Source organism: Phascolarctos cinereus, unplaced genomic scaffold, assembly GCF_003287225.1.
Source record: "Phascolarctos cinereus isolate Bilbo 61053 unplaced genomic scaffold, phaCin_HiC Scaffold_5;HRSCAF=322, whole genome shotgun sequence".
NCBI lineage: Eukaryota > Metazoa > Chordata > Mammalia > Diprotodontia > Phascolarctidae > Phascolarctos > Phascolarctos cinereus.
The window spans coordinates 15,120,812-15,143,778 of record NW_027555958.1 but is presented as its reverse complement, the minus strand read 5'-3'; the positions used below and the strand labels follow the sequence as shown (position 1 = coordinate 15,143,778).

Genomic DNA, 22,967 nt, shown 5'->3' with positions numbered 1-22,967 from the left:
GGAATCCTGCCTTTGCTTTTTATGGCCTCTGTGATTTTGGGCAAGCCATTTAGCTCTCTTCTGTAAAATGAAGGGGTTGGACCAGATGACCTCTAAGTAAGTTCTTTTCCAGCTGTAGATCTATGATGTAGATTCTCAAAGCTACCTTTCAGCTGACCTCCAACTTCATATCTCCAACTGTTTCAGACATCCCAAGCTAGATGTCCAGAAGACATCTAAGCTCATCATATCCAAAACAGAACTCATTATTGTCTTTCCCCCTAAACCTTCCCCTGCTGCTACCTTCCCAATTTCTGTAGAGGGCAACGCCATCCTCCCATTTCCTCAGGATGATACTAAAAGTCAACTTGGACTCCTCACTATCTTGTCACACACACACACACACACACACACACACACACACACACACACACACACACACACACTCATGCCCAATCTGTTGCCAAGGTCTATTGGTTTCACCTTTGCAACATCTCTTGAATGCATCCCCTTCTCTCCTCAGACACTGCCCACACCCTTGTGCAGACCCTCATCACTTCGTGTTTGGATTACTGCAATAGTTACTGTGGCTCCGCCTGCATCATCTCTGCCTTCTCCCATTCATCCTCCATTCAGTCACTAAAGTGATTTTCCTAAATCACAGAGCTGATTATGCCACCCTTTCCCCACCCCCACCCCTCCAATAAACTCTAATGGTTCCTGGATATATCATCTTTTTTCCCCCCTTTGGTCCTGCCTTTAGGTAGCACAATGGAGCTGGAGCCAAGAAGACCTGAATTCAAAATGTGCCTCATGAACGTAGCAGCTGTGTGACCCTGGCCAAGTCACTTATCCTCTGTTTGCCTCAGTTTCCTCATGTGTAAAGTGGGGATAATAAGAGCACCTCCCTCCCAGGGTTATGGTGAGCATCAAATGGCACGATATGTGTAGAGTGCCTGGTGACTCTTAAGGCTACGGTTATTGCTCTTAATGTGCAACATGTCCGGGACAGAGTTAATCTTTTTTATTGCCATCAAGCTGGGATGATAACGTCCTGAGGGGAGGGTCATTATTTTAAAATAAGATTAAAGGAGGCATTTGGGTTCTTTGAAAAGCCCAGAAAACCAAACGGGTTCTTTCCAATTCAGCAAGCTTTCCTCCAGGTGCAGGGATTACAAAGACAAATACAAAATAATGCCTGCCCTCAAGAAGCTTACATTCTACAAAGGAGAAACAATGTGTATGTGCACAAATGCCTTTAAAATATGCACAGAGTGATGGAGGAGGGCGCCTTCAGGGCATTTGGAAGAGCTTTGTGGACTGGAGGAGGTGGGAGCAGCACTGTCTTTTGAGGGGAGCTAGACAGCAGGAGGGAGAAGATTCTAGGCAGGGGAAACACGGTGAGCAGAGGCAGAGGCGTAGAGATGGGATAGGAAATACGCAGGGGGGGGGGAGCAAGGAAGCCATGTCAGCGAGAATGTAGACTGGACAAAGAGAAGTCAAGTCATGTGAAAGTCATCTGGAAAGATCATCTGCAGGCAGATCTTCAAATGACAACTAGAAGAGTTCACGTTTTTATCCTCGGGGAAATGGGAACCACGACAACTTCTTGAGCAGAGATCCAATGTGGTCCAACTCGTGCTTTAGGAATAATGACTCTCCATCTGCTAACTCCAAGTGTCCTCGCTCACTGATTGTCCTCTACGCCTAGAGTTCTCTGCCCCCTAGCTTTCCCAGCTCCCTTCAAGTCTCAGGAAACTAAAGTCTTACCTTCTGAAAGAAACCTTTCCCAATCCTCCTTAATCTTAGTTCCTTCCTACTAAGATTGCCCCCAACTGATCATGCCCATAGCTTGTTTGGACAGAGTGGTTTCCATATTCTCTCCCCAATCAACTGTGAGCCCCTTGACAGCAGAAACTGTCTTCTGTCTTTCTTTGTATTTCCAGCACTTAGCACAGTGGCTGGCACGTAGTAAGTGCTTTATTACTTTTTTTTTTTACTTTATTTATTTTTTGGCTAGGCAATGGGGTTAAGTGACTCGTCCAAGGTCACACAGCTAGTGTTATGTGTCTGAGGTCAGATTTGAACTCAGGTCCTCCTGAATCCAGGGCCCGTGCTCTATTCACCACACCACCTAGCTGCCCCAGTAAGTGCTTTATGAATGCTAGTTGACTAACTGTGGGACAATTTGGGAGACTGGAGGCAAGGAAATCAATTGGGAATTATTGCAATAGTCCATAAGAGACGTGATGAAGTCCCAAAATAGGGTGGAGAGAATGGGATGGAGGCAACGATGCTGAAGAATGGCAAATGACTGGATCTGGGGAGAGGAAAGAGAGGGAAGAGTTGAGGATGATTCTAAGGTGGCGAACCTGAGTGACTAGAAGGATGGTGGTGCCCTCCACAGAGATGAGGACTATTTGTTCTCTTTTTGAAAGCATAGAATGAAGGAATATTTCTTTTCCTGATCAAATATTGAATCTTTAGTTAGAAGACAATGTGATAGAGTGGAAAGAACATTGAGTCTCTAGAGTCACAAGACCCTGGTTCAAACTGGACTTCTAATGCTCACCTACTTGGGAGCATGGGCAAGTCATTTTCCCTCAAAGAGCCTCAGTTTTCTCACCTATAAAATGAGACTGTGCAATCTGTACTCCCTACTGTGAAGCAGGTAACTTTGTAAAACTTTAAGTGTGATCCAAGTGTGATCCAAATGTGAACTATGCAGAATGTCTCTGAAAGCCTTATGGCTTCAGTGAAAGAACCCTTTAGATGTTCAGCCTGACCCTCTTCTCATCTCTGAGAAGGGGCTCCCTCCTTCTGTTTCCAAACCTTTGCCCCTTGCCAAGCTCCCCAGGGTGGAGGGGTGGGGTGGAGGGGGGGGAGGGCTACAGCATTCAAGGGAGCTCATTCAGGAATCTGAGATGCTGCTATGACAGCCTGGCCCTGAGCTCTTTCCCAACCAGGGTTATCAGACTCACCCACTTCTCTTTGATGACTCATTGCTCCCCCAGAGAGGGACTTTTTCAGAATGCTATGGCAGCAATTTTAGAATATCAAGAATACTTTAAACAGACATCAAGTGATAACAACTAAAATCTACCCATAATAAGAAAAAGGGCTGAGTTTTTTTTTTTAATCTCTCTGATCTGAGTACTTACTTTCAATTGGGGAAGCACTGGGCCGTCCAGTAGGATGTGTTTCCCAGGTTTCTAGGTAGGGCTGGAGCCAAAAGACGTGAAAGATACATAAAAAATAATGAGGCTTTAAGGAGAGATATGCCACCCAAGGGGCAGAGACGAGGAATTGTGGGTACAGAACACACGACATCCGTTTTCTTTTCAATGTGTTAATTTTGCTGAATTCTTTTCTTTTTCCTCTTTCTTCTTCATTATAAGGGATGGACCTGTCCCTTGTAATAGGATCTCACTGGAGGCTCTCTGGGAAGGATATTTTGGGAAATGTAGGAGATGTGAAAACAAAGGATAAGAATAAAGATATATGCAAAAAATAATGGTGTGGCTGAAAGGCAACATGGAGAAGGGGAAAGAGAGCAGGCTGAGGATTCAGGAATATCTGCCACATTTTATAGGTGTGACCTTGGACTAGTCATTCAACTTCTCCTTGCCCCAGGCAACTCTCTAAATTGCTGGGAAAGTGCTGGCTCTGCTTGTCTGTTTTCTTAACAGGAGCTCCCCACACCAAGGATGGGGCTTGCTCATTGCAGGTGTCTCTGTCACAGATGTCAGAGGCAGCTCTGCCACTTACAGGGGTGGGAGGAGGTTGCTGGTAAATATTTAACAACAGGCTCTCCAGAAAAAGAAATGCATATATGACAACTTTTAAGATTAATCTGCATTACTAACATTTTTCCATCACTTTCTTAAAGCCTAGACAATCAAGAAAACAACAAATTAAGCCTACTATCTGCTGGTTCCTGAGGTACAAATATTCACATTGCAAATTTAACAATCAGCTTTTCAGGCATTAGAGCTGGCTCCTGCACAGCCCTGTCTCAGGACCTCAGTTTCCTCTCCATATAGTATTGTAAATAGAGCGCCAGACTTAGAGGCAGGAGGCCTGGGTTCACAATGTGCTGGGGACTGCAGGCAAATTCCTTAGCCTCTGTTTGGTCCACCAAGAAATGGGGATAATAATACATTGCACTGGCTATACACAAGGTTGTCATGGAAAGCACTTTGGAAATGTTAGAGCAACAGATAAATGTACATGGTGGTGATGAGGAGGAAGTCAGGGAGGGGCCTGGGAAAGAGAAGCTCAGTGACCCTTCCAATTTTAATACTTTATGTCTTATGAAATATCCATGAAAACATCTTCCCCACCTTCCTAGAAGGAGCTGGTATGCAAAAGTTATTGTAAATAAAAGTCTGATAGAACTCCTGATCCGTGGCCAGCAGCACTGGCGCGGCTTCTACTCTAGCCAAAGACAGGAGAGTAGAGCATCATGTCATTGGCCTCAGCTCCACGCAAAGTGAGCCCATAGAGTATTGACTTTGGACTCAAAGGACATTGTTTCTAATATTGTCTCTGATGCTTTCTTCTTATGGGACACTGGGCAAGTAATTTCCCCTCTCGGGGTCTCAGTTTCCTTCTCTTTAAGATGAAAGGACTGAATTTGACAGTCTTTGAAGCCTGACAGATGTACAGCAATGATCCTATGACCTCCCTGTGCCTCAGTTTCCTCATATATAAAATCAATCAGTTGGGCCAAATGGCCTTTGAGGTGCCTTCCGCTCTAGGTCTCAAAGCCTCTTCAGGAATCCAAGGGGAAAACTAAGGGGAAGGAGGAATATGCCTTCCTTCCTGATCTGGGGCCAGACTCAAGGCAGTTTTTTAGGCCTTTAAGGAAAACCTGCAGAAAGGCCTCACTGGGCTAACTACCCCCAGAAATACCCACCTTGGGCAGTCTGAAGGTAATGGAGAGGGGTCCAGGATTCTGACAGCCCTGCAGGCGGCAGGGACAAAGGACAATAGCAGATCCTTTGGCCCTGGGCTGTGTACAGTGAAGCACCTTCTGCTTTTCCCCCTTGGCCAGTATCAGGGTGCACATCCTGGGTAAAAACATCAGCTTTCTCGGTGGATTCTGACCCCTTCATTCTCTGCCTTGTGGTAAGGGGAGGAGAAAGGCATGCGGTGGCATTCTGGATTCTACCAGTGACAGCAGAGGGCAGAAGAGAGCTATGACAGAGAGACAGACAGAGATGAAATCCACCCAGGTAAGGATGGAGAGGGAGCCTCAGAGGGCAGGTAGGCAGGTGTGCCCAGCAGGCAGGCAGACTGGAGGAGTGAAGCTGGGAACCCCTCTCACCCTGACAAGGGAGGAGGTACAAGAAATGGGGTGGGGTGGGGTAGAGCCTGTGCAAGTGACGCTCTAAATCTGGAGCAAAGAAGATTCAGGGACAGCCCAGTAACACTATATGCCAGGCAACCTGCTAAGCACTGGGGACCCAAAGACAAGAAAACTTTCACATCCATTTTCACATTTGATACTCACAACAATCGTGTTATGGTGATGATATTATTTCCATTTAATAGATGGGAAAACTGAGGCTCAGAAAAGAGAATTCACACACCAAACATCAGACAGCCAAGAGCCAAGACCAGAATGAGGTCTCCTGACTCTCAGGCCAGTGCTCCATCTGAGGTCACAGCATCAGGAAATAGGCAGAGAATGACTTGGTAAGCTCACCCTTGAAAACGACCCTCCCATGTGTTTATACTTAGCAATGTCACAAGCATTAAGGAAAGAACCACCTTCAGCGAGATACAAGATTAGGAAGACTTGCTTCTATATCCATAATGCTAGGGACCCATCTGTTCCACGCCAGTTGTCTTAGTATCTTCCTGAGTATCCAGTACAGCACAGATGTTTAATAAATGAATGAAAAGTCCTTTATTATGCACTTACCATGTTCCAAGAACCTTGCTTGTGAAATAGTTCTTGGATGGATAGATGAATGGATGGATGGGTGGATGTATGGATGGAAGGATGGATGGATGGATGGATGAATTAACAGACCTCTTCTGGCAGGTCAGAGTGTTGTTAGGAAAGACATGGAGATCTTTTGCCAATATAGCATAATTTTCCTTTCTCAAAATGAAGATCAGATGACCTCCAAGGTCCAAACCACACTGCAGCTGAATGTCAAGAGAAGTAAAAGCTATCAGAAGCCCAAGAGAAGATGAGGAGGAAGAGGAGGCAGAAGAGAAAGAGGAGGAGGAGAAGGAAGAAAAGAAAAGGAAGAGGTAGAAGAAGAGAGGAGGAGGAAAAGGAAGAGGAAGAAAAAGGAGAAAGTGAAGGAGGAGAAGGAGGAGATGAAGAAGAGAAGGAGGAGGAGGAAGAAGAGGAGGAGGAGGAGAAAGAAGAAGACAAAAGGAGGACGAGGTGAGAAGGAGGAGAAGAACTAATAACAGATAATGTACTCTTTAATGTTTGTAAAGCATTTTACAGACATGATTCTCATCCAAGCCTCACAGCAACCCTGTATACAAGTATAATCATTGTCATATTACAGATAAGCAAACTGATGCTCAAAAAAGGTGAAGCCACTTGTGATTTCAGGGGCAGGATTTGAATATGAGCCTTCCTAACATGGCACAGTGGAAGGTGTCCAATTTGGAGTCACACCTGGGTTCGGGTCCCAGCTCTGCTACTAATTATCTGTATGACCTTAGCCGACTCACTCCACATCTCTGGGCCTCAGACTACATGAACTATAAGTCCCTTTCTAAACCTAAATCTATGATTCCCTGATGACAAATCTAGCCCTTTATCCACCCATCATGCCCCACAGCCCCTGGGTAAATTGTGTGAATATATGTAAATTATAATAATATTCACCAATGATGAGAACACTTCCAGTGTTCTCTTTTCATAATGTAAAGAAATCACTTTCTGCTGGATTGGTTTGAGTCAGTTCAAACTTTAGCCCATTCTACCTATAAGAGGATCACAGTACCATTTAGAGCTGGAAAACACCACCTAGTGCAACCCCCTCATTGTACAGATGGGGAAACTGAGGCCCAGAAAGGTCAAGAAACTGCCTAAGGTCACAGGTTGTTAGTGGCAAAGTCAGGATTTGAACCCAGATCTCCCTGCAAATGCAGCACTCTGGCCACGGTGCCACATTGTCATGGAGGAAGTTGGCCACACCAAACTGGCTTGAATGCTTCTTCCTATAGGTCCTTGAAGGCCTCTTTGTTCTCTGAGACAAATTGGGAGAAACTCTTGACCTTGGGGTGGAGCCTGTGTGTGAGCTTCACATCTCTGTCTGGCTTCATGTGACAGAAGCGCATCATGTTAGCTATTTCCTGGGCTCCAGGGAATCCCAGCTTCTCATAAGCTTCTGGGGTGATCTGTGAAGGAAAAGAGAGAGAAAGAGAGCACAGCAGGAAACGTTACTGCCCTGCTAGCATGTTAAATTTAGGATACACATTTTTTAAAGGTAAGTTGTATGTAATCGAGATTTATAGTTTCATGTAATTCTCCTTTTCTGTTCTTTGTCTATGGAAATGTTCATCTGTGTCAGTGTTTGTTGATGAGATCACAAGATTGTAGATTTACAGCAGGTGGAGATCTTAGAAGACATTCAGTCCACCTCCATATTTTACAGATGGGGAAACTGAGGCACAGAGTGGTACATTGGCTTGCCCAAAGATGCATAGGTAGCAAGTGAGGGATCACAAGATCTGTCTTTAAAGGGACCTAGAAGGGACCTCAGAAGCCATCTAGTTGAACCCCTTCATTTTATAGTTGGGGAAACTAAGCCAGAAGCAACTTGCCCACTGACACATATTTTTTTTTTTGAAGAACATTTTAGAAAGAAACATTATTGGCCAAGTTCCAAACAGTGCCAATGAAAGATTCACACACTGGATTGTTATCAAGCCAAATCCTCACTTGAATATCAGCTGTGGAAGAGGACCTCAGGGGTCACCTGGCCCAGGTCACACCCAAAGCAAGAATTCCCTCTATAGACAAGCAGACAAATAGTCTTCCAGACTCCCCTTGAAGACTCTCTGGGGCCTTTTCTCCTCTCCCTCTACTCCTTTGCCTTTAACAGTCCATTCCAGGCTCATTATCAGAGCTGCAACTAGCAGCTCTCCCCAGAAGACACAGACCTGTATTTCCAGCTCTGACCTCTCTCCTGACCTCTGCTCTCATCTTCACTACCACCACCGGCCCGCCCCCCCCCCCACAGACACAAAAGTATCACCCGGATTTGAGCTCCACAGGTTGAAAAGTGACCCCATTGTGTAATGTCTTCCTAAACCTGAGCCTCTGACTTCCCCCTCTGCCTAGGGAGCTACCATTCCTTCATCCAATCTCCCGTTTGTAAAGCCTTCTTCTCTTTGACCGTGCTCCCTCAGCACTCACATGGTAGCAGTTACTAAGCCCTCTTGCTAGTCCCTCACAATGTCCCTGTCCCGGCTCGCTTCTCCTCCATTCCCACCATCTCAGTAGAGTTCCCCAGGACCATTCACCTGCTTCCTGCCTTAGCTTCCTCTCTCCTCCTTCCAATCCACTCTTTACTCTGCTACCAGCCTAACTGCCCTTTTACCTAGATTTAGTCAAGCCACTCCTCTCATCAAAGTCCTTCAATAGCTTCCCATTGCCCACGGGGTAAAGCTCAAAGTCCTTTACCCAGAATTCAAAGGCCTCCACCATCTTTCTGAGCCTTACGTGCTGTATTGCTCCCCTCTGCCTGCACCCTGAGCCAGCCAAACTGGGCTACTCTGCACCTGACATCATGGCATTGGCCCTGGAGTCTGAGAACCTACCTTCAAACAAATCCTACCTCTGACGCGATGGCCTGTGAGACTTTGGACAAATCACTTCATCTGCATGGGCCTCAGTTTCCCCATCTTTCAAATGAGGAGATTGAACCTAATGCCCTCTAAGGTTCCTCCTACTTCTGGATTAATGACCTTCTGTGCCTGTGCTGACTCTCTTCCTTTCCCCTGGAATGTCCTCCCTACCCCTCTTCTCAGCATGGTCAGAGAGAAACAGAAAGAGAAAGACAGAAAGGGACATCGGGAAAGCGAAAAGAAGAAGAGAGTTGCACAGAGAGAGAGAAGAGAAGGAGAATGTGTGACCTGATTGCACGTGTATAACCTATATCAGATTGGTTGCCGTCTTAGGGAAAGGGCAGGGATGGTGGGAGGGAGGGAAAAAATTTTGGAACTCAAAATCTTAAAATAAAATTCTATTTACAAGAAGGGAAAGAGAGAAAGACAGAGAGAAAAACAGAGAGGGAGAAACGAGGGAAAGAGAGAGAGAGGGAGAGAGAGATTTACTAAGCACTTACTATATATAAAGGCACTTTGCTAAGTGCTAAGGATGCAGACAATCCCCGCCCTTAAGGAGTTTACATCCCAATAGGAGGAGATGGTGCAAAATGGGAAGCCCCACTCCTCTTTAGGGCTCCTGTCTCTGCCTGGGCCCCACTCCTCCTCCCTCCTGCTTCCCCCAGAATCTTTCCCACAATCCATCCCTCCTTCCTGGGGCATCTTCACTTCCTCCCTCTCTGCTGACTCCTTCTGTCTGCCTGCAAACCTGCCCAGGCACAGTCTCCACTCCTGCCCTCTTTCTACCTCTTCCAGCTCCTCTCTCCTCCTATCTCCCTCCTCCTTCACTCATAAAGTCCTAGCAAAGCTGTCCCACACTAAGCCTGCATTGCCTCGTCCCCCACCTCGGGTCTTGCCTTTGCTCTCCCCGAGGTCTCCAGTGATTTCCTAGTCTCCAGTGATTTCCTAGTCCCCAGATTCAATGCCTTCCATTCATTGTGGCTCCAGTTTAGGGTCCTAGAGATAATGCCACAAGGAGCTCATTTTGCAGATTTGGAAACTGAGGCCTTGGAAGGTTCTGTTCCTTCCTTTGACACTTCCTGCGGGACCTCAGGGCCTCAGTTTTCCCTTCTGTAAAATGAGAGGGCTGGACAATATAGACTGTGAGGTCCCTTTCAGCTCCATGTCCATGACTGACGTCTCTTCCCCTCTTCAGGCCTCAGTTTCCCCATCAGTAAAACAAGGGGGTTGGATTAGATGGCCTTGGAGATCCCTTTCCAAATGTCAAGTTATGATCCTTTCATAATGCAAATCATTTTTCTCATGCAAAAAGCCTGGGAGAGGTTCAGATACCATTCGTTTGCCTGTCCTGAGAAATCTGCTTTTGCAGCAGCTCCAGCTGCTTATTAATGAGACACTGCTTCCACTGGCCTCCTCTCCACATCAGAACCAAGTCAGGCAATGGCCTGAGTGGTTTCCGGGTACCCAGCACTCGGAGTCTTCTTGACTCCAGGCCCTGCATTCTATCCCCCCAGCCACAAGCTGCCCCAAAAGACACCTTAGAGACCATCCAGTCCAATGTTCTCATTTCACAAGGTAGTAAACTGAGGCCCCAAAAGGTAAAATTACTTTCCCCAGGTCTCACAGAGAGTCAAGTGGCAGAGGAGGGATTTGAATTCAGAGCTATGGCTCTGTCACACTGCCTCTGCATTCGCCATCTTTGTGACCATTGGCCTTCCCTATACTTTAATTCCTTCATCTGCAACGTGGAGATAACATGCCTTGCACTAACACGCTTTGTAAGCCTCAAAGAAGTGAGAGCCTTGCTCCTGGACTCACTTGTCGTGCACAGATGCCTCTGGCTCTCTGTTAAGGCAAGAACAGCCTTCCAGAAGGGTCAGCAGAAGTGCCTAAAAGAGTCACAGCTTTCCTTGCCATTTCTAGGCCAGTAGACTAGCCCACACACCACAAAAAACTTTAAATGGAAGACCAGAGGCTGGCTCACTGCTGGGGTTGGGGCGCCACCATGTGGCCAGATCCAGTCTCTCAAGCCTTTTAAAACTATGGTCATTGTTCATTGTTGAAAACCCAAACGGATAATTCGGCTTTTGGGATCCTTATGTGATCTCAGAATCAGAAGGGACCTTATAGATGATGGAATCCAGCCCTGAAGGCCATGTTTATCACAAAGGCCTGTGTCGGGTAATCACAGCCTGGCAGACACCCACAGCAGTAAGCAGTGTGACCATTTTACTCCTCCACTCAAAAAGCCCTCTTTTAAAAGCCTTGTGCTTCTGTCATTCAGTCAGGGCTGACTCTTCATGACCCCTTGCACCATAGCAGGCCAAGCCCTTCTATCCTCCACTATCTCCCAAAGACGGTCCAAACTCATGTTCATTGCTTCTATCCTCTACCTTCCCCTTCTCCTTTTGTCTTCAATCTTTCCCGACATCAGGTTTGGGTTTTTGCTCGTTTTGTTTTTTTCCCATGAGTCCCATCTTCTCATGATGTGGCCAAAGTACTGAAGCTTCTTTACTGCCCCCAAAATAAAATGCATGCTCCTCTGCTGCTCACTTAAAGTCCTTCATGCTCTGGCTCCAGCCATCCCAGCTAGGCCACTCCTTCAGAACATTCCAGCTCCCAGTTACATGTAGCCTCCCGGGTCTAGAAAGAATCAATGCATGCCTAAATGCATGAGCCAATGAATTAATGAATGAATGGAGTGGGTGAAGGAAGGAAACCATGAATGAAGGAATGCAAAATGAATGAATGCATCCATGGATCAGTGAGTGAACAAATATATTAAATAATGTAATTAAATGCCCACTATGTAAGTGCCAGGTACTATGCTAAATTCTGGGAACTCAAAGAAAGGCAAAAACACAAATACTTCCTGCCCTCTAGGAGCTCACAATCTAATGGGGGGGGGGAGACAATAAGCAAACAAATATATACAAACAAGCTATCTACAAAATAAATAAAGAAGTAAATAAGAGAGAGAAGGCACCAGAATTTACAGAGATTGGGGTAGGCTTCCTACAGTACATGGCACTTTAGTTGAGACTCGAAGGAAGCCAGTAGGTGGAGATGACAAGGAACACCGTTCCAGACATGGGAGACAGCCAGAGAAAATGTCTGGAGCTGAGAGATGGAGGGTCTTGTTCCTGGAACAGCCAAGATGCCAGGAAGGCTGAGCAAAGGGTACCTGGGCTGAGGTTATAAGGTGGAAGGTGGTTGTAAGGTGGAACAGGTTATGAAGGTGGGTTTAGTCGCTCAACCTCCCTCAGCTTCCTCATTGGTAAAATGGGGGCTGCTATAGCTTCTGCCTCACAGAGTCACTGTCAGGTTCAAAGCAGATAATATACATAAAGCACTTAGTGAATCTTAAACCTTGATATAAACGTTAGCTATTACTAATTCTCTTTTTTTATTACTATTCTTAGGCAATTGGGGTTAAGTGACTTGGCCAGGGTCACTGAGGCCACATTTGAACTCAGGTCCTCCTTACTTCAGGGCCAGTGCTCTATACACTGCACCACCCAGCTGCCCCTATTACTAATTCTTAAAGTACAAGGATTCTTCCCCATTACCTATGAAATCCCATCATCAATCACCCACTAACAATGACTGGCTTGTCCCCACCCACAGACTTTCCCAGAATTCCCAGGTGAACAGATGCTTCCCCTCAAGTAGGAGAAAAGGGGTCCACAAGCACTGTTGTTTCTGGCCTGTCAAGGCTCACCTTGGCGTCTTTAATCACTTTCCCCAAGACCTTGGACAGGATGTCTGCATACTGCTGAACTGTCAGGGCTTCTGCACTGAGACCCACGGCCTTGCCCAGGAACTCTTCTGGGGATCGGAAGATACTAACGACCGCCGGTCCAACGTCAGCAACAGAGATGCCATCCATGGGGATGTCCTTCATAGGCACCACTGGCCAACACAGAAGAACAATCAATTACAACAGACCCTCCCACAGCACGTTCCTCCCAGAGCCCATTGGCCACTCAGATGCAGTGTGGGCTGGATCACCATAAGGGGTTAAAAGCCTCACACAGGTAGGAGATCACAGTCCATCAATGAGCATTTGCTTCTAGCTCTCTGGGGCAGTAGCTGGGTTAGGCCCTAAGGCTGCGTGGACAAAAGCCTGGAAGTCTCTGCCTCCTGGGACCTTGCCCTCTATTGGGAGAAACAAACCATGCACACAATAAACGCAAGGTAATTGGTGGGGCACGTGGGGGCACAAGCACCTGAGGGGCACCGCAGGTAGTGGTCCCTGAGCTAAGCTTTAAAGTGAACTAGAGCCTAAGAAGCAGAGGGAAGAAGGGAGTGCGTTCCAGGCATGGGGGAGAGAGAGTCCTTCAAAACGAAAAGTGTCCCCCGAGGAACCTCTGACTTTTCTGGGGCCAGCCTCTCTGGCCACAGGCTGTCTGTGTGCTACAGCTGACCTATAGGAGGCAGTGTGGTAAAGGGGAAAGATACTGCCTCTGGAGCCAGAGGACCTGACTCCAAACTTCAGACATTGGTCAAGTCCCTTTAGCATCCTGGGCCTCAGTTTTCTCCTGTGTAAAAGGGGGAAGTGGACCAGATGGCTACTGGGAGCCTTCAGCTCTAGTTCCTGTCTAGTTCCCCCAACCAGCCCCCATAATGGGGAATCTTCCTTACAGCCTGGCTCATCCATGCTCCCCACCCTACCCACCTGTGATGTCAGAGGCAGGAAGCTCACCATACAATGCTGAGGGAGACCCTGTCAAACACCTGGACCAATTCCACATCAGGACACAAGTCTGTTGTTCCTCTTGTCTCCTCCATTAGAACATCAGCCCCTAAAGGGCAGTGATTTCGGAGGAGAGGCTTCATCTTTGTACCCACAGGACGTAGCCCAGCTGTGGGGCTGGGTTATTAGCATTCGTAGACCAATATATTTATAGATTAGCAACTATAGATTGATTGATATAGTGACACTTAAAAACCTCTTCTTGACTCATTAGAGGCAACTTTGGCATCTCTGCAGTCTGGAAGTTCCCGAGGCCTGGGGTAGCCCAGGAAAGGGTAGCAGATCATTCACGGATTCATTCATTCCAAAATATTTGCTAAGCAAAGCGTTGAGTGCCTTATCCTGGCTCTCTTCTGCTTTGACTGGTCTCAGGCTGAGACCAGCTGCTGGTCCCAGATCTTAAGGTCCCAGATCTAGGCCTGAAACGGACCTCAGAGGCCAACCCCACTCATTGTACAGAGGAGGAAACTGAGGCACAGGGAGCTTAAGTGACTGAGAAGAACACAGAGCTGGAAAAGACCTCAGAGGCCTCCCTCATTTTACAGATGAACAAACTGAGACCCAGAAGGTTAAGTGACCTGCCACTGTCACATGGATAGTAAGTCTCAGAGGCAGGATTTGAACCTAGTCCTCAGACCCCAAATCCAGGGCTCTTTCCACTAGCGGACACTGCCTCCCATGTGTTTTATACATCTTTGCACCTCCCTCCCTCACCCCACCAGGGCCTTGCATGGGATCAGAGACTAGAAGGGATCCAGAAGGGACCCCAGAGGGGGTGAGGAAGTGATGAGACTTGCCCAAGGTCACTCAGCCAGCAAGTGTCTGGTAGAATATGAATCCAAGGCTTTCAGAGTTCAAATGCAGTCCTCTGTCCACTAACAATCATACTGCCTCTCACTAAATATTGAATGAATGAATGAATGAATGAATGAATGAATGAATGAATGAAGGCATAGCGCTGATCCCTGCTGCCTCTCACATACCCAAATTGTAGTAGTCGCCATCAGATGCCTTCACTGGCTTCAAGCCTTTTAGAAAGTTTTCATAGTAGGGTACCCTGACACTGGTCATGGGCACGCCGAGATTCCAGAAGTATTCTTCCACCTCTCCTTTGCCATCAAAGTGTGGCACCTCCAGTTTCCCTTTGGTCAACTTCTTGACATTCTCCAGGCCACTGTATACCACGTGCTTCAAGCCCAGCTCTTTACTGGCATCGGCTACGATTTTCCCCTGTGAACCAAAGATATGAAAATACAAGGAATTTTCCATTGCTTTTATGCTAATTCCTGTTTTCTCATTTTTCAAAGTTATTGCTTTCACATCTGTTCCCTGAGTATCATCAATGTCATGAAACCCCACCAGATAAGAGAGAGTAAGAGTAATAACAAAAGAAGAGCAGCAACAATGTGGCAATTGGAGATGGCTGGCCTTGGAGACATTCAAGTTGCCTCTCATGCTTCCTGCCTGGGGCCCCCTGGGCAGGGCATTCACTTCTCATCACCCCAGGCTGCTAACTCTGGAAGACTATGAATTTGGGAGCAGGTGCCCATCTGCTTGGTGGAGAGAGTTCCTCCTGGGCCAATGAAATGCCAGGACCAAGCCCCATCCCAATGGGGGCCACGGAAAACCCAACAGGGAGAGATGAAGGGAGGGAGGGAGAAGAAGCAGAAAACTGAAAACCGAAGAAAAAGCTCGAGTCCACAAATGTGGCAATGAATGCATTATTTGAATTCGCCTCTCATCATACCATTGGGCTAGAACTAAAGACTTTATTTTACATAAGTACAACTTTCACATACTATGAATTTGAATACGTGCAGCTACTTTAGGGAATTCATTATTTGAAGGAATGGAGACCTCACAGTACTCCACCCAGGGAAGGGTGCTAGGCTTCTTTTCGGGGGGGGGGGGGCGCGGAGCAAGGGATAAAGATTCATAAGACATAGTACAAAGAAGTACAAAGTTCAAAGAGCTTTCAGATCAGTAAGTCAGAGACCTCCTGACTGTCTCTCCCAAAGGAGCTTGGTAAAGGGTGTGGAGGAGGGAGAGAAGGGTACAAGCATTTATTACGTACTATCTTTGTGCCCAGCAATGTGCTAATGAAAATGGTCTCACTGATGGATGACAGCATCATTCACAAAATAGTCCACCTTTCTGTAGCACTTTCAGGTTTATGAACGTCAGCCTGCCTGGCCTCGGAACCAGGAGAAACTCGGTTCCAGTCCCACCTCTGACACATCCAGGTAGTGAGCCCCGGATTTTCATCATTTAACCTCCAAGTGTTCTAGGCAATTCTCACGCATGACAAATGGCAGAGAAGCTGCCAACCTGCTGTGACCCAAGGGGTTTCCTCATGTGGGCCATCTCGAAGCTGATGAAATCATGCCCCATTTCTTCAACTTTTCCTTAAAGGTTTACCAAACAGCTTCCTCACCACAACAACCCTGCCAGGGTCTCATTCTTATCACCCAGAAGGAACTGGTTGCTAGGGTAGATGTGATGGGAGCCTTGGGGAGAAATAATTACTCTATCTAAGAAGCTGTGAGGGAGCAGGAGAAAAGCCAGGCAGGGTGAGTCATGCAAGCCAGATTTGAAGAGAGCAGAGTTCAAAGGATTTGAAGAAAGGACTGGTAGGATTCAGGATTTAGGATTCAGGCAGTGGCAAAGTGTGTAGTGTGCCATACTGGGAGTCAGGAAGACCTGACTGAGTTCAAAACTTGCCTCAGCCACTTACTAGCTGTGTGATCCTGGGCAGGTTGATTGGCCTTTCTCAGCCTCAGTTTCCTCATTCGTAAAATGGGGACAGTAATAACAGCACCTACTCTGCCTTCTAGGATTGTGGTGAGGATCAAGTGAGATAACACATAGAGGACTTTGGAAGCCTTAATGTCAAGAGAAATGCCGGCCATGACTGTCATTATTACATAGTTCAAAATCTTCCTCAGAAGCCTGCTGTCTTCTACAACTTGGAGCACACTTCTGTCCTCAGTTTTCTCCTGTGTAAAATGTGAAGGGATGCACCTGAAGACCTCTAAAGTTCTTCTCTGCCCCAAAGGTATGACCCCAGGATCCTAAGGCAGCCCACACTAGAGGCCTTTGTGCACAGGGGAAGTGACCCCTCCTCCCATTGCTTGGAAATGACACAGACTGGACTAAATCACTCCTAAGGTTCCTGCCAACTCAGACATGGGGATTATTAGCCCCATTTTACAGATGAGGAAACTGAATCTGAGAAATTTAATGACTTGCCTAAGATCACACGACTGGGAAATAACAGAGCACATGTTTGCACCTTGTTTCACCTTGGGCGAGTCACTTCATTTCCTGTTCATCTGTCAAATGGGACGATTGGACTAGATGGCTTCTGAGCTCCCTTCCTGGATCTACAACCAGGCTTCCTAAACCTTCTTTTTCTAGGACAGCTCCCAGCCTTCAGGAGGAATGAGCTTTCAGAGTCTGAGGGCTTTCAGCAAGGCCTGAGGGCTTTCCTCTGAGCAAGTGCACAAACTTGATTGTATGGATTCCTCAGTTTCCCTTTCACTAACAATGAAGATGAAGACTGGACCTGTGAAGATATTGATTGCAGGGAATTCTGTCTATCACATTCAGTTTCTGGCACTTTCTCTGCAATTTATCATTTTAGGGAGTTTCCTAGGGCGCTGGGAGGCCTTGGTCTTTTGAGCTTCAAAGCCAACTCTCCTCTGACCTTAGCAGGGCAGCCTTTAGCTACTTAAAGATTTTTTAAAAAACGAAAAACTATTCAAGGTAACGAAGATAAATGACTGGAGAGCAAGTGTTGTCTTTTTGTGTGTCTTCAACCCCTTGGAAAGGCTGGGGAAGCCTAGGGGCCCCTTCTGGGAACCACGTTTAAAATAATCGAAGGATATGCTACATTTTAGTTAGAGGCTAGTGAAAATACAGCCGTCATTTCCCCTTCTGCTGTGGATAAATGAGGTATTATTCCACTACATTTTTTGATTCCTTCACTCAAGCCAAGACATGCACTTCCCGACTCGAGACTAATAGAGACTACATATTTGGTAGCTCTCTCTCTCCCTTGCACAGAATCACAAGTGACACAGGATTTAGGGAGGGGCTGGATCCCAAGCAGAGTCCTATGGGATATTTCTAATCATTCGTGTAATTCTTGACCCAAAGTGCCCAGCTCTGGGAACTGACCTAGGCATATGTTTTTTTCTTACTTATTATGCTTCTACCTGGAGTTTGCTCCAAGGAATCCAAATAACTTAGACATAGCTAAGGTCCAACTTTCCCTAAATGTTTGTAATAGCATCAACAATTCCCACATAAGAACTCAGGGTAATAACTTCACATTAAGCCTTTATCTCACTCCAAGTGAAATCTCTCCCTTCCACAAAGTTCTAAATAGTCAGAGAGATAGAGAACAGATAGAGGAATGACATATAGAGATGATGAGAAAGATGATAGATTGATAGACAAAGGGACAGAGACATGACAGATAAATAGATAATAGATAGATGAGAGACAGAAAGAGAGAGACAGAGCGAGAGAGAGACAGAGAGAGAGAGAGAGAGAGAGAGAGAGAGAGAGAGAGAGAGAGAGAGAGACTTGACTGCCACTTTGTGGGTTAGGCTTTTCTTTGAACCTTCTAGACAGCAATCCCCTTTCCCCGTGGACTTGCATTGCCTGTAATAGAGGGATGGCAAGGTCCTTTTCTCTTGCTTCCCCAAATCATGAGCCCCCCTCATTGATCCTCCAGCCACAGAAGCCACATGGGTAAATCGATTCTTCTCTTTCCCAGGTGCAAAGTTACCTAGAAGTTATCCTCCCCTCTCTAAAAGACCAGTACTTTGAATACTTGAACTTAGGCTCATCCATGAGGCAACACTCATGGCTGGTGGGGGCAACAAATCTTCCCTTTGTGGGCAGAAGACTAGATTCTGGGACAACGATGCCTAGAAGATTTGAAATCTCTCCTCTTCTACACAGGAGATTGGGTTGTTCAGGAAACAACTAGCTCTTTATAGCGTTTTCTGTGGGTAAAGTTGGGGGAAGCCATCGATTGGGGAATGGCTGAACAAATTGTGCTATGTGATTACAAAGGAATACTATTTTACTATGAGAAATGATGAGCAGGATGTTCTCAGGAAAACCTGGAAAGCCTTAGATGATCTGATACTAAGTAAATGTACTGTGTACAAAGTAACAGCGATATTGTGGGATGATCAACTATGAAGGACTTGGCTATTCTCAGCAATACAACCATCCAAGACAACTCTAAAGGATTTAATGATGAAACATGCTATCCATCTCCAGAGAAAGAACTGATGGTATCTGAATACAGATTGAAGCATGCTTTTTTTACTTTCTTTATTTTCCTTGAGTTTTTGTTGTTGTCATTGTTTGTTTTCTTTCACAACAGGACTATTAGGGATATGTTTTGCAGGACTATACACGTAGTGTGTAGTCCTAGATCAAATCGCCTGCCTTCTTAATGAAGGTGGGGGGAGGGGTGGGGAGGAAGGAAGGAAGGGAGAGAATTTGGAACTCAACATTTTGAAACAAGTGCTAAAAATTGTTTTACATGTAACTGGGGGAAAATAGAAGCTAAAAAAACAGAACGACCTAGCTCCCTTCTCAGGCCAAGTGGGCAGGTACACACTGCATCCACCATGTGTTCCTGTAGGGACTCTCCCAGAGCCCCAAGCACCACCATCTCTTAGGTGGGGAAATCCATTCTTAGGCACTTTCCTCTTTGGCTACATTGAGCACATGTTGATTCCAGCCATGTGATGGTACTGAAAGTCCCCATCAATGCTCCTAGTGGGGTAGGGAAAAAAAGAGAAATCCCTTCTCCTATGCCATATACTAAGAAAAAAGCAAAAAGGGACAAGAGTAGTCTGTCTTCCTATCACTCTTACTTACAGGCCAGTACAAAGGACTTAGAATAAGACCATCCTCATAAGTCCCAGCTGGTCGACTGTCCTGGGAGCAGCCCCACTCATTGGGAACCAATCAGGAGGCAGAACTTGTCCTTTCCAGGTGCCAGTGCACCTCTGTGGGGAGAGATAAGCTCAACAGGATGGAATCCTGCCTTATCAACACTTCTTGTTCTGATTAGAATGAGAAGCATCAGCTTTGGGCACAAGACAGTAAAGTCCTGAGAGTTTACAAATGTAGATTGGACTCTTACTGGGGCATGAGACCCCTGCTCTTCAGCACTGGACAGGGGCTGCCCGAGCTCTAGAGCCCCTTCTTTGATGGACATACCCCTATTCCCTACCTGCTGCACTTCCTTCTCCTTGCTAAAGTCATCCCAGTAGGTGGTCAGCAGGAAGGCACCATAGGCGCCTTTTAATGCTCCCTTCACAGCCTCTTGGTCATTCAGGTCACACTTCACCACTTCAGCTCCCAGGTCTCGAAGGGCCAGGGCAGCAGGTCTGGTCACATCCCGAGTCAATGCTCTTACAGAAAAGTCTTTGTCCTCCAAAATGGCTCTAGCAACAGAACCACCCTGAGAACCTGGTGAGGAAGAAAATCAATTTAAAAGTGAACAAATGTCTTGAGAAATGAAGGAATGAATAAACATGCATACATATGTGTGTGTGATTGTATATATACAGGTTGTATGTGTGTGTGTGTGTGTGTGTGTGTGTGTGTATGAGGAATCAGAAAGGGAGGCTCTCAGAACACTTGGCTTAGGGTCAGGAATCCTGGGATTGGTGTGTTTGTACCAATAAATGTTACTTGTGTTAAATTATTCCACTTTTCTAATCCTCTGTTTCCTTATCCATAAAATGGAGCCAATAATACAAACACTACTAAGGGGATGGATTGGAGCATTACATCCCAACTCTTCCTACCCTGGCCCCCACTTATATAAAAAGGATAGAACAAATCTGTCTTGGACTCCTCCTTTTGGGGGCCCCATCCGTCCTCTGGGACCTCCCACCTCCCCACTCTGCTCCAGCCCTCCTATGAGGAGTAGCAGCCAGGGGCATGGGGGAAGAGGGCTCAAATGAAATCTTCATGTAAAGCACTTTAGAAATGCTAGTTATTTTTCTGCTTATTAGCTGCAGCAGCAGCAGCAGTAGCCTACCATTTCCAGTCTGGTAATGCCTTCATTCCCTGAGCCTTCTATTCCCCTCCTGCTAAGCTCCAGCAATGTTTATGGAGCCCTATCAGAGTGTGTTGGGAAATGTTTAACAACCAGGCTGGGTGGGGTGGGGTGGGGAGTGTATACACCCCACACTTTAACCTTTTAAAGTGCCTTGTTAGCATCTTTTCCACCACTTTCTTAAGTCTAAAACAATAATAAAATAATGAATCAAACCCTGATTTATAGCAGGCACTCATTTCTGACCCATGATCATTGACCCTGAAAATTTCACAATCTCTTCTGCTGCAGGATGAAGCTCATTGTACCACCAGATCCTGCTCAGATGCTCAGCCACAAGGTGTTAGTTCATGAGGTAGCACACCTGGGAATTGGGAGGGCAGGGTCCGTATTTAAATTGCAGACTCAAAAAATAGCAGCTTGAAGACCCAGTGGAATCAAAAGAGCTGTGAGCTGTTGATGCTCTAATTTGGTGAAAGGGCCCCTTCCAGCCTTCTTTTTTCTCCAGCTGTTCTGGAACTGCTAGCTGGCACCCTGGACACTCTGCTCCCCTATCTAAAGTCCAAGAGCTTTGCCAGCTGGGTCAGAAGCTTCTTGCCATCTTCCAGGACCCACATAAACAGCAATGTTTGGCTCTTAGTGATCACCATTTCCTTTGCCAAAAACACGCACACCATGCCTTTAAAACCAGGTTTAAGAATTTTACCAAGAGAAAAAGTCAAGTCCACTGTCCTATCATTTGTGGAATCCCTCCAGCTGGACCTGCAGTCAGGAAGACCAAGTTTGAACTGGCCTCAGATACTTACTAGCTAGGTGATCCTGGGCAAGTCACTTTGCCTCTCTTTGCCTCAGTTTCCCCAACTGTAAAATAACCTGTAAGTTCCCTTTCTGCTCTAAATCTGTGATCAGTCTCTTGAGGAAGGTACTACCCTTGTCATTTCTGTTACACATGAGGAAACTGAGGCTTGGAGAGATTGTGACTTTCCCAATACATTATTAATGTCTGAGGTGGGATTTAAACTCAGATCTTTCTGTCTCTAAATCCAACACTCTGTGCACTACTCCATACTGCTTCTTGTCAGAAGAACACATTTCCTAGCTCTTCCCATTCACCCCAAATCCCCCACATAGGCATTTGCTAATTCCTTTTCCAACTAAGAAAATGAAGGGAAGAAGAGAATTGAAGACACAGCCTACCTTGGCAAATAAAGCACAGATTTACACAAGCCAAGGCATGATCCAAAAAAGTAAACAAACAGGGCAGCTAGATGGCGCAGTGGATAAAGCTCTGGCCTTGGAGTCAGGAGGACCTGAGTTCAAATCCAGCCTCAGACACTTGACACACTTGACATGTACTAGCTGTGTGACCCTGGGCAAGTCACTTAACCCTGATTGCCTCACCAAAAAACAAAAAAATGAACAAAGTAAATAAACAAAGAGAGAAAAATACGATAGGGAACTCTTTCTGAGAACATTTCCTAAAATCAAATCAAATTAAATCCTCCTTCTTGCTGCCAACACAAGAAATTCAAGTGGATTCTTTGTTAAAGGTCCCTAGAAGAATCACAGCTTGAAAACTGAAAGGGAACTGAGAGATCAATGAGTCCATCCCCCTCATTTGATAGATGAGGAAACTGAGGTCCAACTCTTAAACACTTGCCCAAGGTTGAACAGGGACATCAGGTCCAACCACCTCCCATTTTACAAGTGAAGTAAGTGAGGTGCAGAGGTGAAGAGGTTTGCCCAAGGTCATACAGGTAGTAAGTAGCAGAGGAAAGATTTGAACCCAGGTCCTGTGCCTGCTATGCCTCATCTGCCTCTGTTCTTTACACAAGCCATGCTCCTACAGTCATCCGATGATAGATAGCCTAAGCCTGCCCCCACAGAAGCATGAATAAAATCTTCAGACAACCTTCCCCCAATGGAAAAAGGAAGTTCTTTTTACCTGTTGCCCCAAACACAGCGATGACTTTCTTGCTTGTCATGTTGCTGAGCCTAGAATCAGTGGAAGGACAGGCTGTGAGAAGGTCTGCCCCTGTCCAGCTTCAGCACCAGACTGGAGAGTCCTGCCTTTCACTGTCCGGCCTCAGATTGCTCCGCCCTATCCTGCCTTGTTCTCAAGCAGAGCAGAAGAAGAGAGATTAGGTGAATTCTCTGACTCACCATGATACTGCAGTTTTCTCCAGTAATTAACAGTGGAAAGAAGGCCTGGGCCAAGAGTCAGGAGAGACCTGGTTTGAATCCTACCACGGACACTTCACTGTGTGACCCTGGGCCAGTCAAGCAACCTAGGTGAGCTTCAAT

The 22,967-nt window shown here is 46.2% G+C and overlaps 1 protein-coding gene across 1 annotated transcript; it reads right to left on the bottom strand.

Moving 5' to 3' along the window:
• Positions 1–6,408: 6,408 nt before the first annotated feature.
• LOC110221262 (nmrA-like family domain-containing protein 1) lies at positions 6,409–22,762 on the bottom strand. The gene is made up of 5 exons (XM_021005719.2): positions 22,609–22,762; positions 19,830–20,068; positions 14,548–14,794; positions 12,530–12,720; positions 6,409–7,356 (listed from the first exon to the last, which is right to left on the bottom strand). Exons 1-5 carry the CDS (start codon positions 22,646–22,648, stop codon positions 7,177–7,179), a joined length of 897 nt encoding a protein of 298 aa, XP_020861378.1. The 5' UTR covers positions 22,649–22,762; the 3' UTR covers positions 6,409–7,176.
• Positions 22,763–22,967: the final 205 nt, after the last annotated feature.